Genomic DNA, 12826 nt, shown 5'->3' with positions numbered 1-12826 from the left:
TGAAATACAGATTATTGGTTCATTCAATCCGTAAGAATGGCCCGTTTTCATATTATCTATTGATAATCCCAAATCGTGCAGAATATCTCAGCAGACACCTGAGATCCTACTACAGCAGTTATTGTATTGTTTCATTATTGTATTATCTAATCATAAAAATGAACCCCTAAAATACCACATGAAAGGCTTGAGTAATTATGGTATTATCATTTTAAATATTAATATGCGACATTAATGGTTTCATTGTCAGACCCTTCCCTGTTAGCTGGTCTCCCACAAAGAGTCTGTTTAAATATGTAAACATAACAGTGTTTCAAGTTACTTTCAGATTGTAGAGTAGACGTTAATTAGGCAAACTCAGTCACCTTTGGGTTAAAAAAGTCCAAAACCTTTTATGAAAACAATGCATTGAGAAATACAATATTTGTCATTTCAAAACAATATAACTTTTCATTTCAAATAGCTATAAAACATGGTATTTTGATCCCATAAGTCTGGGTAAAATTCTACACATTTACTTGAGGACAACAAGAACATAAATAAATTCCCTAACGCGCATATACAATAGAGAACATGGAAGAATAATTTAAAGTTTTTACCCAGTTTACATCTTGTGCCTGTTTCATTTCATCTTAGGTTATATTTACAATGAAATACAACAGCCACCAGAAATGAATGCCTTATGTTTCGTTTGTTTTTAAGGATGAAAAAAAAATAAAATAAATTTAAAACACATTGACTGAGCTTGACAGCATTTCAGACTGCAATGCTTTGTTATTATCATAGAGATATTATAGAATTATTTTTACTTCTGGCATAAGAGGCCATAAAAGCATAATCTCTTGCCATGGTTCTATTAATTATACTCTTCAGGAAAGAGGCACATTCTTATAAAATTACACTTCAAAACTATTAAATAATAATAAAGGGGGGAAACTAATTTCTACCAATGTGTGAGATTTTTTACAAAAAGGTAAAATAAATATAAATAAAGGATTAAGGATTTTGACAATTTTAGGAAAAGAAATATGTTGAGTTAAAAAAATATGACTGAATCCTCAAGTAAAAGTGTTAATAAACCCATAATAAATTGTGTCCAAAATAAAAAAAAAGCCCTCTGACATCACAGGTCACCAACATGACAAAATATATATGCTTGTATTTTATTGTTACAGCTCTGGGAATGCTGTCAAATTCTAGTACCACAAAAATCTTAAAGAAAATGGTACAAAGTTCTACAAATCAAAGTCTCTGTTGTCTTGACTTTCATTCACAAAGCACTCTGCAATTCCTACAAATTGTTTCATTCTTTTTAATCAAGAACTCACAGGTGGGTGCCCGCTCAAGTATTACTGGTGTTCTGTTGAGTACAGCTTCAATTGGTGGTACACCATGGCATACGATGTATTTGTCCATGTCCAACAGCAAATTTACGACTTGTGTGACAGAGTTCAGACGAGAAGGGTAGGCATCATACAACGGGTGTGTGGGCAGGAGCGGGTGTCTCTGCACTGAGATCTTATAGTTAAAGTCTGTGTCAATTTGCACTGTGGTGTCTGCCATGACAGACTGCTTTGAACACTGCACAAGCTGCAGCTGAGGCCCCTCTGCCATGATGGCATACCACAAGATTGGCAGAGCAGATGAACGCAAAGAGTTCAGCAATTTCATTAGGTCATGTTCCTGATTCAGATCACCTGGTTCTGGTTCATCTGTCAAGCTGTATATTTGTGTAATCTAAAGCGAACAGAAAAAAAGTAAATCAGATATGCAAATCTTAACACTAATTATACAAAGTAATAGCAAATAATTTACAGTAGGATAGTCTTCCTCTTCAGCATCTCCTTGTATTTGAAAATTACTAGTGACCTGCGATCTGCTTTCCATCTGGTTGGAAACAAGAGTGCCATTGGAACATTGGAAAATTATAATCACTGTTAGAATTGGTATTTGTATTAATACTTACCAGATATACATTATCATCACTATTATGATCTCTGACAAACACTCCGTTCTGTTCTTCATACAACTGTTGCATGAAAAAAAAAAAACTAAGTCTGTTTCCTCTGTCAATAAATGATTATTGTTTGTGAATTTATTTTATGGCTCCTTACCTGCATAGATGGATGTTTTCGTAAGTTTTGCTTATATGTGATCTTGCTGCAACTGGTGTTTTCAGTGCTCCAGATCTTTAAAAAAAACAAAACAAAAAAAACCCACAACCTGTTACAAATCCAGTTTTAATATATACAGAGTTGTTATGAAGATTGTCTGTATAGGATTTTTTATAGGGTCTCAATTATATGATGGGGCTTAAGTATTTTACAGCTAATGGCATCCCAAGTTCAAATGTGACTCTACTACCTTTTTAAGAGATCATGTTATAACTATTATCTTTAACCTAACAGATGTAATGGAACCGTACTGCCTGTTGATTTCTGTCATCATCATCTTCATCTTCACTTAGTGGCGCTCTTTTCCTTTTTCGACTATAGGTGTATTGGGGTTTTGGTCTGCCAACGATTGATATACCATCAGCCTCTGACCCCAGCTGAGAGGGTAATAGGTGTCTCTATCCAGGAGAAGAAAACTGTATTTTAGCTTTTAAACTTTTTCTTGTTTTTTTTAATACAAATTCATACCATTGCCTGTCTTTGACATTGCCGTAGTCGACATTTCTGTCTTTTTTTGTTGCTTCCACCAAACTTGGGCTTGTCTATACAGAAATCACATGTGCCACAATCTGTGCTATAGAGACATGCTGGACATTCTCCACAGGACCGCCGCTTCCGCCTCTTGCGCTGAAAATAAACAACAATTAATCTAAATAGTTAGATTTATTTACTATATTGGTTTTTGGTATGACATTATTAAATTATTATTTCAAAGTGTATTGTCCCTTATTAAGTGACACTTAATCCCATAAGCCACTCACATCATATGGTTGCTTGTGATAGGAAGGGCATCCAGTGTAAAAACACATTAAATCCTTGTTAAATGGCTCACAAAATCTGCTTACCCTTTGTGTTATACTGTACATCACATTGGGTGGAAGGTGCACACCTTTAACCTGTACATCTTTTTTGTATTTAATTTTGACATCCATTAGCTGTGGAAGCACACCTGTTCTTATAATTACTCACCATTTTCTCTCCTGTTTCCTTCAGACTTTCCCTGGTATGACTTTTCTGCCTGCTCTGCTCTTTGACTATAAAAGCTACCTGAATGAATGAATTGCATGACAAAGATGAAAAACATTTTTTGAAACAAAAAATGTCTGATACGCACATACAGTATGAAGAATGATCAAGATCCCTTTCAAATCACACATTTTGCTGACACTGAACTCACCTTTCCTTCTTTTAAATTAACCCTGGCACTTCTTCCCTGCTTTCTCTGCACTACTTGCTGATAGAATGTTCAGAAATCAGCAGATAATAAATGCACAAACAGGATGATAAAATAATAATGACTAATGCGAAGACCATTTTACCTTACCTTAGGGTTAGGGTTAGCCTTATACCTTTTTATTATTAACATTATTATAACAAGTCACATGGTAGGCCTAAAGCCAGATGTCAATATGATAGTAACACTCACATCTTCATCATCATCTGTTGACACGTCATCATCCTCATCCAGTTCCAGATTCATTAAGTTCTCTGTATCACTATTTTTAATATTTAGATGCTATGAAAAAAATACAAAGAGAATGAGACTTTGCAATTGTACAAATAAAGTTCAGATAGAAGAAAATACCTGGTAATAGGGAATGTCCTGCTGTAAGATAAGATGCAAGATAATTTAAATAGTGCTGGTTAATAGAAAGAAAGAATGAATTTGAAACTCACAGTGCTATCTGGTGCGTCTATTTTTGGCTTTGGCATTACAAAGCCTCCCGGACCCTGGCAAAATGCATACAGGGTTAAATCTATGTTAAAATCTTAATGTACTTAAAATCAGAATGTATGCATTTGTCTCAATTTACCTTACGAATAGGACATAAACATTTACGTTTTCGACATGTTCGTTTACGAGATTCAGGTCTGCGCTCTTTACAGTTACTACACTGACCACAGTTCACTTTATTGTGGCATCCTGCACATTGTCCACATGGAATCCACTGTTAATAAAAAATATACAAATTAAAATGATGGGTGATTTATTAGCAATATGGGAGGATTTCCCCATATATCAGTCTGTTAATTTAAATTTTAAGTTTAAATTTGAATATTTTTTCCGATACCCTTGATACCCTATCCTCAGTGCATCAGATTTCTCTCTTTTAGAGACTAATTAGTACATTACAGTTATTTACCATGCAACAAATGATTTTATTTTATTTTTTTTAACCAAAGCAAAAACTTTACTTCTGAACTTCACTATAGCTTAACATGAATTTTTGATCCATGTTATGAATCAGAAAAGCAAGCCAAAAACTGATTTTCGGATATTTGCTCAAAAAAAAAAAAAAAGGAGATATCAGACCATTCTCAGATAAAACAGTTAACAAAAATTATAGATGAAACAATAAAATAATTTACCTTTCGAAAACGGATCAGTGGGTGTTCTTTTGTCTTAAGTGCTATTGAAATAAGAAAACCTTAGTTAAAAAGTTGCACATTACATGTGAAGGTGTACACTTTAAAGCTCAATAGAAGTGGACTGGTTTCTTCTTTTTTTGTTTCTACACCTATAAAATACAAATAAGCCAATTGCATTGCCTGGGTACATTCTACTGTGCCAAGACTTCCAAATACATGGATCAAGAAAGAAGGAATCAACACTTAGTAGGCTAGTACAATCCTTTTCATTGCAGCATAGCAACTGATTCTTTGCAAGGTAGGATCCATAGCAAAGGAGAAATTAAATTCTGTCAATTGGACAAAAGCTTTTTTGATTTAATACATTGAAAGAGCTGCAAAACATATTTGATCAAAAAACTTTTGTCCAACTGACAGAATTGAATTTCTCTTTTGCCATGTTACTTTGTGACTTCACTGTTCACTGTCTATATAGAAATAAAAGACTTCACACCTTCGCATACAGCTTTTCACCCTAGGCTAAATTTAGTCTTGTTGTTAATGTCCTATATAGTCTTCATTAACCCACTTTAATTCCAACACCCAAGAAACATCACTATTGAATGATAAATGTTGACATACCCCAGCAAGACGGACAGAGAGGCCTTTTCCTCTGTTTATCATACCATGTTCCGGTAAATGTAAGACCGCATCTTGAACAGACTCTTTAAACAAAATAAAAGTAAGTAACATTAATAGCCCCTGAGCTTTCTAAACAAAACATGCCAAAAGTAAACTCACAGAAAGCTGTCCTCGGGTCCAAATTCCCCATTGATAGAGGGAAAAGAGAGCGGTTTGGATGATGTGGGGCCTGGAAGTTTAATTTTGCCATCAGGAGGCTTCATAGTCTCATCTTTTGGAGAAGAGGCTGTGATTTCATTCTTGATCTGAGGTTTTGTTGGGTTGTTTGTGGCAGTTTTGCTTGACGGAATAGCTGCTGGTATGGAACTCACAGTGGGAGTAAGTCTATGGTGAGAGTCAGGTGTGTCTGCTCCCTCTCCTCTCTCAACAAAACTGGAATCTGATGATGAATGTTCACGGGGCTTTCTCTAAAGAGCACAGGAGAAAATTATAGACCCATTACGCATGCTCAGTAAACATTTACACATTTACAACATTAGAACATCAGCATTTATACAAATACTAAAGTGAAAGAAATCTTCTCACCTTCCGTCTTTGTAATGTTAAACGTTGCTGACCATTTTTATGGAAAACTCCCGTTTTGAATTCAAAACAGCTTAAGTCGCGATTCAGCATAATGGAAAGCTCTATACGACTACGTGCTCTTTCGCCTTGAGGGCTGTAAAATAAATTGGTTTACTACATTAAACAGGTATTGATGAAGACGATATTAAAGCTTATACAAATTCTTAACCCTGTTCATATTATTAAATAATATTTAACAGTAATAAAAATAAATGGAGACTCATACAAAGTGAAGAAGCCTCTCACATAAACTACATAAAATAAACGTGTATTACCTCATGTAGTAGATATCACTTTGTCCAGATCTTGTGCCACTCTGACGTACACTTTCTTTGCGCTTCCATCCTTCTCCTAAAGATGGACAGTCTTCCCAACCCTCATCAACATTGGTTCGTTTGCGTCGTGGTCTAAAAAACAATCAAAAGTCACTAAATAAACTCCAACAAACCTTCGTTAGTATTGTATCTTAGACTAAAAGCAGCATCAATACAGCCTACCGTTTGCATATTCTCCTAGCTTTCTCACTGCCTGCCACACTGCCGCTTCTTTCACTTTCACCTGCTAGGCTCTCCTCTTCTGGATCTTTATGACCCAAGGCACGCTGCTCGGTAGAAAACTCAAAGCTATTGGCGTCGTCGTCGTCGTCGTCGTCCTCCAACGGTTCAAACCAGTCCGTGGGCTCTTTAGTTTCCTCGGACTTCTCCTCTGCCTCTGCTTTGGTGTCTGTAAATGTGGCCTGTGTGTCCGTCTCTGGTAGAGGTTTACCCTGTTGTTTATCGGCATTTTCCTCTCCCTCATGGGCCGGGGTCTTTGGCTGTTCTTCCTCCATCAGTGCACAAGGCTGCTACAGAGTTCCAATATAAAAGGGTCAATATAACCGATCAGGCATCCCATTTACTAAGAGTATGTTGCAAATGTCAGATCTGCATCTTCTTCTTTGCCTTTCACGGTGACACGATCAGCCAACCCTGATTATCAAATGAGGTTCGGGCGGGCACTGCATAACCTGGTAAATAAAACAATATAGAATAAAATCAGAACTAATGTATCGGGGTAAGACTCTTAAACTGGTGGCTAGGTGTGATGTTAGCTTGAAATAATTTACAATATCATGGGTTTAATGGAAATGAACACATAACCACGCAGCTATTCAAACAAAAGAATTTTACACTAAGTGCATCACCATGATTGTACCTTATATAAATGTATACTATTGCAAAAATATGTGTTTAAGGCTTGCTTTTCGAGTTAAAATACATAAGCTACCACTAGCCAGTTCGCCCATTCGTGCATGAACAGCCAAGGGATTAGCTAGCTTTACAAGACCTAAAATGGGTCCTGAATCGTTACATGTGTCACAATTCACGCCGTTCAATTGTCCGAATAAAACCATACATTTAGAATACAGTTACATACCTCCAATGTGTCTGAAATCTTACATTCCTGGTAATATTTTATAGGGTCGGCTAATGCGGCTAACGAGCTAGCACGTAATTAGAGACGGTAACAGCGGAAGCGAAAGAGAACAGTCACACCAATCAGGCTCCTCCGTGTCATTCATGTGTGCACCGCTCGTACCTCACTGACGCCGACTGTAAACACACCGCCCTCACCAGACAGCACAGGCATGACACTCACGACGGGGGATAAGAAAAGGGAACGCAGCTATTTTCTCCAGCGGGCAAGATTTTGACGAGGGAAATTGAGAAAAACCATCTGCTCTGTTCATGGATTTATCAAAAGAACTGGCTAGGGCAGGGGAAGTCATGGCAGACAGTATGAATATATGTATTGCCTGCTAAAACCAGTTATCCTCTAGGCATCCTAAACACCCATTTTTTGTGTGACCAGATTTTCAAAAAAAAAAAAAAAAAAAAAAAAACGCCCTTGGTTTTGTGGTTGTTTGTGGTGGTTGGTAATAATAAAATTGTGAATCGAGTGCATAATTAAGGAAAACTGTTCTGCGCTAGGCCCATTCACGACTAACGTGTCAGTATAGTGTCATTTTCTTTGTCTTTTGGTCATTTTTAAGCAACATTTCTGTATTTTACCTAAACAAGTGACAGTTTATGTCTCTCTTTACTGTTGGCAGGTATCAAATTGGTCAAAAATAGGGACACCTGGGACATCTGTTGTATAAAACTGGGACAAATCACTGGTTTTGGATAAATCTGCCGGGCCAGAGGACATAGGGCTCAAAACTGGGACTGTCCTAGGTAAATAGGGATGTCTGGTCACCCTACCCCTATTACATATGAAATGCTTCAAAAATGATTGAAAACATACTGTGTTTTGATCAGATGTTTATTTCATATGCCAAAATAGCATTCAAATATTTAATTCATGAAAATATATATAATAACATCTAATCAAATCTTACAAGTTGATTGCAATAGAAAGACATTTAAAAATATTAGATATCGTGTATTACTGCTAACAATAACACTCGTCTATCTATCCTTGTTACTGCGAAGATCAGTAGTCAAAGGGTCATGTTGAATTGTTTGGTGCAGCATTAAGGCAAGCAGTCCAGCTCTGTTGGTCATAGCAGTTCTTACATTACGTTCCTGTTCAAACAGTTCATCCAATTTGTACCACTGTGGAGAGTAGAAAGCACCCACAAATAAAATATTTCATAAAATACATCAACAACAATCAACAACATTCCACAAAAACAATGTAACTTACCACTCTGACACGCTCCAAGTCTACCTCAGCTCTTCTGAGCTTTTCCCAGTTGTAATGTTTGTTACATTTTCTTTTTGACACTCTGCAGTATTCTCCAGTTAGTTCAAATACATTTTTAACAAGAGGACATCCACATACCTCATCTACTGGCACCTATACATTAAAATAATATTTATATATATATTTATATTATATATATATATATATAAATATATATATATATATATATATATATATATATATATATATATATATATATATATATATATATATATATATATATATATATATATATATATAAATATTTATTTATTTATTTATTTATTTACCAACCTTGGGATCCCTTGAATGTTCTGGGCACAAAACCTGAAGCCGTTTGCAGTAAGTCTTGCTTTGGGGATTGTAAACATCACAAAAAAGTCTGGTAGCACTGCAATAGAAATTAGGGAAAGATTAACAAAATGGTAGGATGTAAACAACTTGTATATTCAGATTCATACCCTTCAATTCTTGTGGGATACATGGAACCAAAAGATGTCTGACTCTCATACTGTGAGAAAATTAACAAAACATGTGCAAAAAATATTTTATATATCATTCATATATTATCATATATAATTTATAATAATTGGGGAGAGCAATACTTTATTACTTACCTTAGCATAGCATCGTTCCATGTGTCTCAGTGCCACCTTTGGATTTACTGGATGGCTACATGAGACACAGAATATCTGTAGATCTGTATCCTCACTATCCCCTTCATTTACCTAAAAAGTGTTCCAATTATAATGTAAAGATACAATAAAGATATTATTAAACATTTAAAAACAGTCTACCTCTTCATCTTGCTGCACAGCTTGCTGTTTGGCTTTGGCGATAATCCCTTCCAGTTCATGAAATCGCCGTTCCATGTCTGTGAGTCGCAGACGTGCATTTTGCTGCTCTCTGCGGATCCGCTCCAATTGCTTTTTACCATGTTCCTCTGCAATACAAGGACTTTGCTGCCACTGCTGAATTCTCTGAGGCAGGATCTCATAAATACGACTATAAAGAAGAAAAAAATATCATTTCAACCTTTTGTATGTCAAGCAAACAATAGATAAAATTGCTAAATGTATGTGTTAAAATACACTAAACCCCAATAACAGCTACTTATATCAAATATATAAAGGCCAATATATACAGCTAAATTAAGTAAATGGTTGCAAATATACTGTGCTTTTCCAAATCCATATTTACTCAGAGCATTTAGTTGCATCAGTACCATCAATAAAAACAGTCCCACTGCTTTCCACTAGGTGGCATAACAGTACTTTAAAGGACGCATCAGTAGCTCAATATATATGTCAGTATAAAAAGTGCTTACTTTGCAGCCAGCTTCATGCCACAGTCCTCAGAGCAATATTTGGAGTTGGGTCTAGCTGCCTCTACACAGTTGGGGCCAAGACATTGTCGCAGACCACCATTATCCCCTCTTTCTCCTCTTTCACTGTGTCTACTCCGATCCTTATGCTTTTGTTTCTGCTTGTGACGTCGTGACTCTTTCTAAAACAGTCAAGAACATTGCTTGTTGCAAGGATATATCTGTGTTAATGACTTTTAATTAAAAGTCCTACCTTCTTGTCGATTTTCTTTTCTCTTCTTTTAACATGCTTGACTTTGACAGCTTTTTTACGCATCACTGGACTAAATGGTGGTTCATCATCATCATCACTTGCCCATGCCTGAGGGGAGTGAAATCTTGAGGAAACTTATTGCCCCCCACCCCAGTAATAATAATAATAAAAAATTAGTGTTACCATGTCATATTTTCCTGCTGCTTTATACTGTTGGTACAGATCAGCCTCACTGTCATAATCATCAGAATAATGACGTCGTCTGTGATGGGAATTCTCTCTTCTTTCCCTCAAGGACATCTCCTCCTCTTTCACACGCAACATTTTCTAATACAAGAGTTTAGCACAATTTAACACCTACAGTTAATCGGAATAGTCGGAATAAGAGTGCAGCCATTTCTTTATCTCTCACCCTGGCTCGCACTTCACATTGTCGAAACCTGCACTTCTGTCTGATTTTGTTTGGGCCCCCAAACTTCTTCATATCCTTGCAGAAGTCACATTGAGCACAGTCTTCTGTCCTTCGGCATGGCTCACATTCACCACACATACGCACAGATCGCTTTACCTGGATAATTTAAAAGCACTTTTGTCAATGTACTGGTATTTCTTCAATTTATGTAAAAGGGTTTACAATTATATACTACAAAATACAAACTTTTGATCCTCGTCGCCTTTCCAGTCTGTAGTCTGGAGTGCTCGGTGTGCTGTACTGTTTGTCTGATCTGTTGTCATAGTCTGTGTCCTTATCCCGGTTTTTCTTTGATCTGAATTTTATTTCTAACAAAGGATTTTCCTCTGGTGGAAGAAAACACAAATGCATGCAATTTCATTGTATAATTTCAAAGTAAAGTTATGTACATATTTTCCTGTATTTACCTCTGCATTTCATACAATACCACTGACGTATTGCTTTGGCCTGTTTCTCTGTGATGTTTATGCAGTGTCCATGGAACCATTCGTTACAGTAATCACATCCTCTGTTAAAGGAGAGTACATATAAGCTAAAGAAAAAAAACAGAATACAACATGGAGAAGCAGAAACAGATATTAAACTTGCATCATAAAACAATTAATGTCTGGTTTCCTGCAGATGCAGTACAGTGGTGCATTCTCCCCTTCCATATACATTGTTTGAGGTCCAGGTCCATGCTCAATATCAGACATTTCACTATCCTGAAAAACAACAAACAAACTTAAACCTTGTTCATACGTTTAAGTTGAAATGAATAAAGATCAGGATTGTGTCGTTCCGTTTAATTTTCATTTAGCCTAATGTTAAAGCAATGGAGTGTGCAGGATGCCAAATTCTAAATTTAGAGTTCATTAAAAAATATTCTGACTCTTATCTTAAACATCTGCGATAGTCTAAGTGTATTTACCAGAAGTGACCCCATGATCTGGATGTAGTGAAACAGCATCTTATCGAGTTATACGATGTGTTTGTTTCCATCTCAATATTGTTTCTGCGAGTGCATCTCTATGAACGTTTGGTACCCATGATGTATAATGTAGACATTTTTATGAATACCGATTAAAAATCATTGGATTGCATTAGATAAACTGAGCAACTGTCAAATGATATTTACATTTCATATTATGCTAACCATAGAAAGTGGCTAACGCACATTAGCTGTTTTGAGCTAAACGCATCATGTATCGAGAGAGGAGCATGTGGACTCAAAACATAAACTTTAACGTGATCAAATTCTTACCATTGTCCGGAGAAAATACAGTGGGCCAACAAAAGGGTGTTAAATGTATAAGCTAAATGTTTTTTTGACTTGCTAGTTAGCGAGAGCTTAGCGAATAAAAGCAACACGCTAATAACAAGCTGAGCTCAGCTGTCATTGGTCAGGCCTGCTCTTTCTACACCAGGAAATGTAAGCCCACAGTATTCAATGGCGCCACCTATGTTTTGATTACATTCTCAAGAGTAACTACATTAAAACAGTTAAAACACTGTCTACATTGTAATATAGGCTTATATGGTATATCTGACTTGTAATTTGAATGTGGAAATGTGCAATGTGATGTTTTTAAATGAAAGAATGGGAGAGTGCATGGTTAGACTGCAAATGGATGGGTACTTGGATGTATTTGAACTGTTTGTTAACTTGCCCGAGAACTGCAGACGGAAACTAGCTTTTACCTAAATCTAGTGTAAAGCATCTCTTCTTTTACGAGATTAATGTGTTTGTTCATGGTCCCAGTTAAAATAAACTAATCCAAAAATCTTTTTTACACATCTCATATACTTTTAGCATCTTATTTTATTAAAACCCTACTATGTAACATTTATGCAAAAAATAAAAATAAAAAGTGTCCTTACTCTGACTGTGCTTACATCTTCACAAACTTAACTCTTATTTGGCCTGGAGAAGTTTTTATGGAAATGTTGTTTATTTGGCTATAATAGGCCTGTTTGTAATACAATGTATCTATCTCCATGTAGAATGTGCCAAAGTATGGTTACTGGATACTTTCTATTTCCATGTAATCATACTGCTCACTTTCCACCCTGCAGAAAGCATACTATCACTTTCAATAAGTCTACTGTGATATTACAAGTCACTTTTTACTTTTTTTTTTTTTTCTTTACATTAATTCATTTTTACATTTTACATTCACACACTCACACACACACACACACACACACACCCACACACACACACCCACACACACACACACACACGCACACACAGACAGGACCGACTGAAAGAAAGGCAAGTC

The 12826-nt window shown here is 36.0% G+C and overlaps 2 protein-coding genes across 6 annotated transcripts; both read right to left on the bottom strand.

Moving 5' to 3' along the window:
* Window positions 1-366: 366 nt before the first annotated feature.
* On the bottom strand, window positions 367-7362 carry mbd1b (methyl-CpG binding domain protein 1b). Of its 5 annotated transcripts, none has more exons than XM_020935878.2 (17): window positions 7206-7362; window positions 6287-6795; window positions 6065-6196; window positions 5751-5883; window positions 5325-5632; window positions 5166-5248; window positions 4545-4585; window positions 3989-4123; window positions 3852-3905; window positions 3760-3780; window positions 3601-3690; window positions 2643-2801; window positions 2426-2572; window positions 2115-2189; window positions 1967-2029; window positions 1816-1887; window positions 367-1737 (listed from the first exon to the last, which is right to left on the bottom strand). In XM_020935878.2, exons 2-17 carry the CDS (start codon window positions 6616-6618, stop codon window positions 1267-1269), a joined length of 2316 nt encoding a protein of 771 aa, XP_020791537.1. In that variant the 5' UTR covers window positions 6619-6795; window positions 7206-7362; the 3' UTR covers window positions 367-1266. The 5 variants fall into 5 exon arrangements, with proteins under 5 accessions (XP_020791537.1, XP_055016821.1, XP_055016823.1 ...); XM_055160846.1 differs by having other exon boundaries at window positions 3760-3777; XM_055160848.1 differs by lacking the exon at window positions 2426-2572.
* A 713-nt stretch (window positions 7363-8075) lies between these two features.
* Window positions 8076-11958, bottom strand: cxxc1b (CXXC finger protein 1b). Its single transcript, XM_055160560.1, has 14 exons — window positions 11809-11958; window positions 11154-11269; window positions 10973-11073; window positions 10752-10891; window positions 10506-10661; window positions 10277-10420; window positions 10094-10201; window positions 9844-10022; window positions 9314-9521; window positions 9134-9244; window positions 8978-9027; window positions 8811-8907; window positions 8478-8630; window positions 8076-8386 (listed from the first exon to the last, which is right to left on the bottom strand). The coding sequence occupies exons 1-14, from the start codon at window positions 11809-11811 to the stop codon at window positions 8240-8242; spliced, it is 1713 nt and encodes a 570-aa protein (XP_055016535.1). The 5' UTR covers window positions 11812-11958; the 3' UTR covers window positions 8076-8239.
* Between the last annotated feature and the right edge of the window lie 868 nt (window positions 11959-12826).

This window comes from Boleophthalmus pectinirostris, unplaced genomic scaffold (genome assembly GCF_026225935.1).
Source record: "Boleophthalmus pectinirostris isolate CB_2022bp ecotype Guang Dong unplaced genomic scaffold, ASM2622593v1 HiC_scaffold_3, whole genome shotgun sequence".
Lineage (NCBI taxonomy): Eukaryota > Metazoa > Chordata > Actinopteri > Gobiiformes > Gobiidae > Boleophthalmus > Boleophthalmus pectinirostris.
The sequence above is the reverse complement of the archived record's forward strand: the minus strand, read 5'-3'. Positions and strand labels throughout refer to the sequence as shown.

Bases quoted from the DNA above. Each gene is read 5' to 3' on its own strand.
- mbd1b (XM_020935878.2), bottom strand. From the start codon at position 6,618: ATGGAGGAAGAACAGCCAAAGACCCCGGCCCATGAGGGAGAGGAAAAT. The intron at 5,884-6,064 runs GTAATACACGTT...TTTATTTTACAG, and splicing joins AGTGATATCTACTACATGAG to CCCTCAAGGCGAAAGAGCAC. The intron at 3,781-3,851 runs GTGAGTTTCAAA...CTTATCTTACAG, and splicing joins TAGACGCACCAGATAGCACT to CAGGACATTCCCTATTACCA.
- cxxc1b (XM_055160560.1), bottom strand. The intron at 8,631-8,810 runs GTTGGTAAATAA...TTTAATGTATAG, and splicing joins AACATTCAAGGGATCCCAAG to GTGCCAGTAGATGAGGTATG. The intron at 8,387-8,477 runs GTAAGTTACATT...TACTCTCCACAG, and splicing joins ACTTGGAGCGTGTCAGAGTG to TGGTACAAATTGGATGAACT.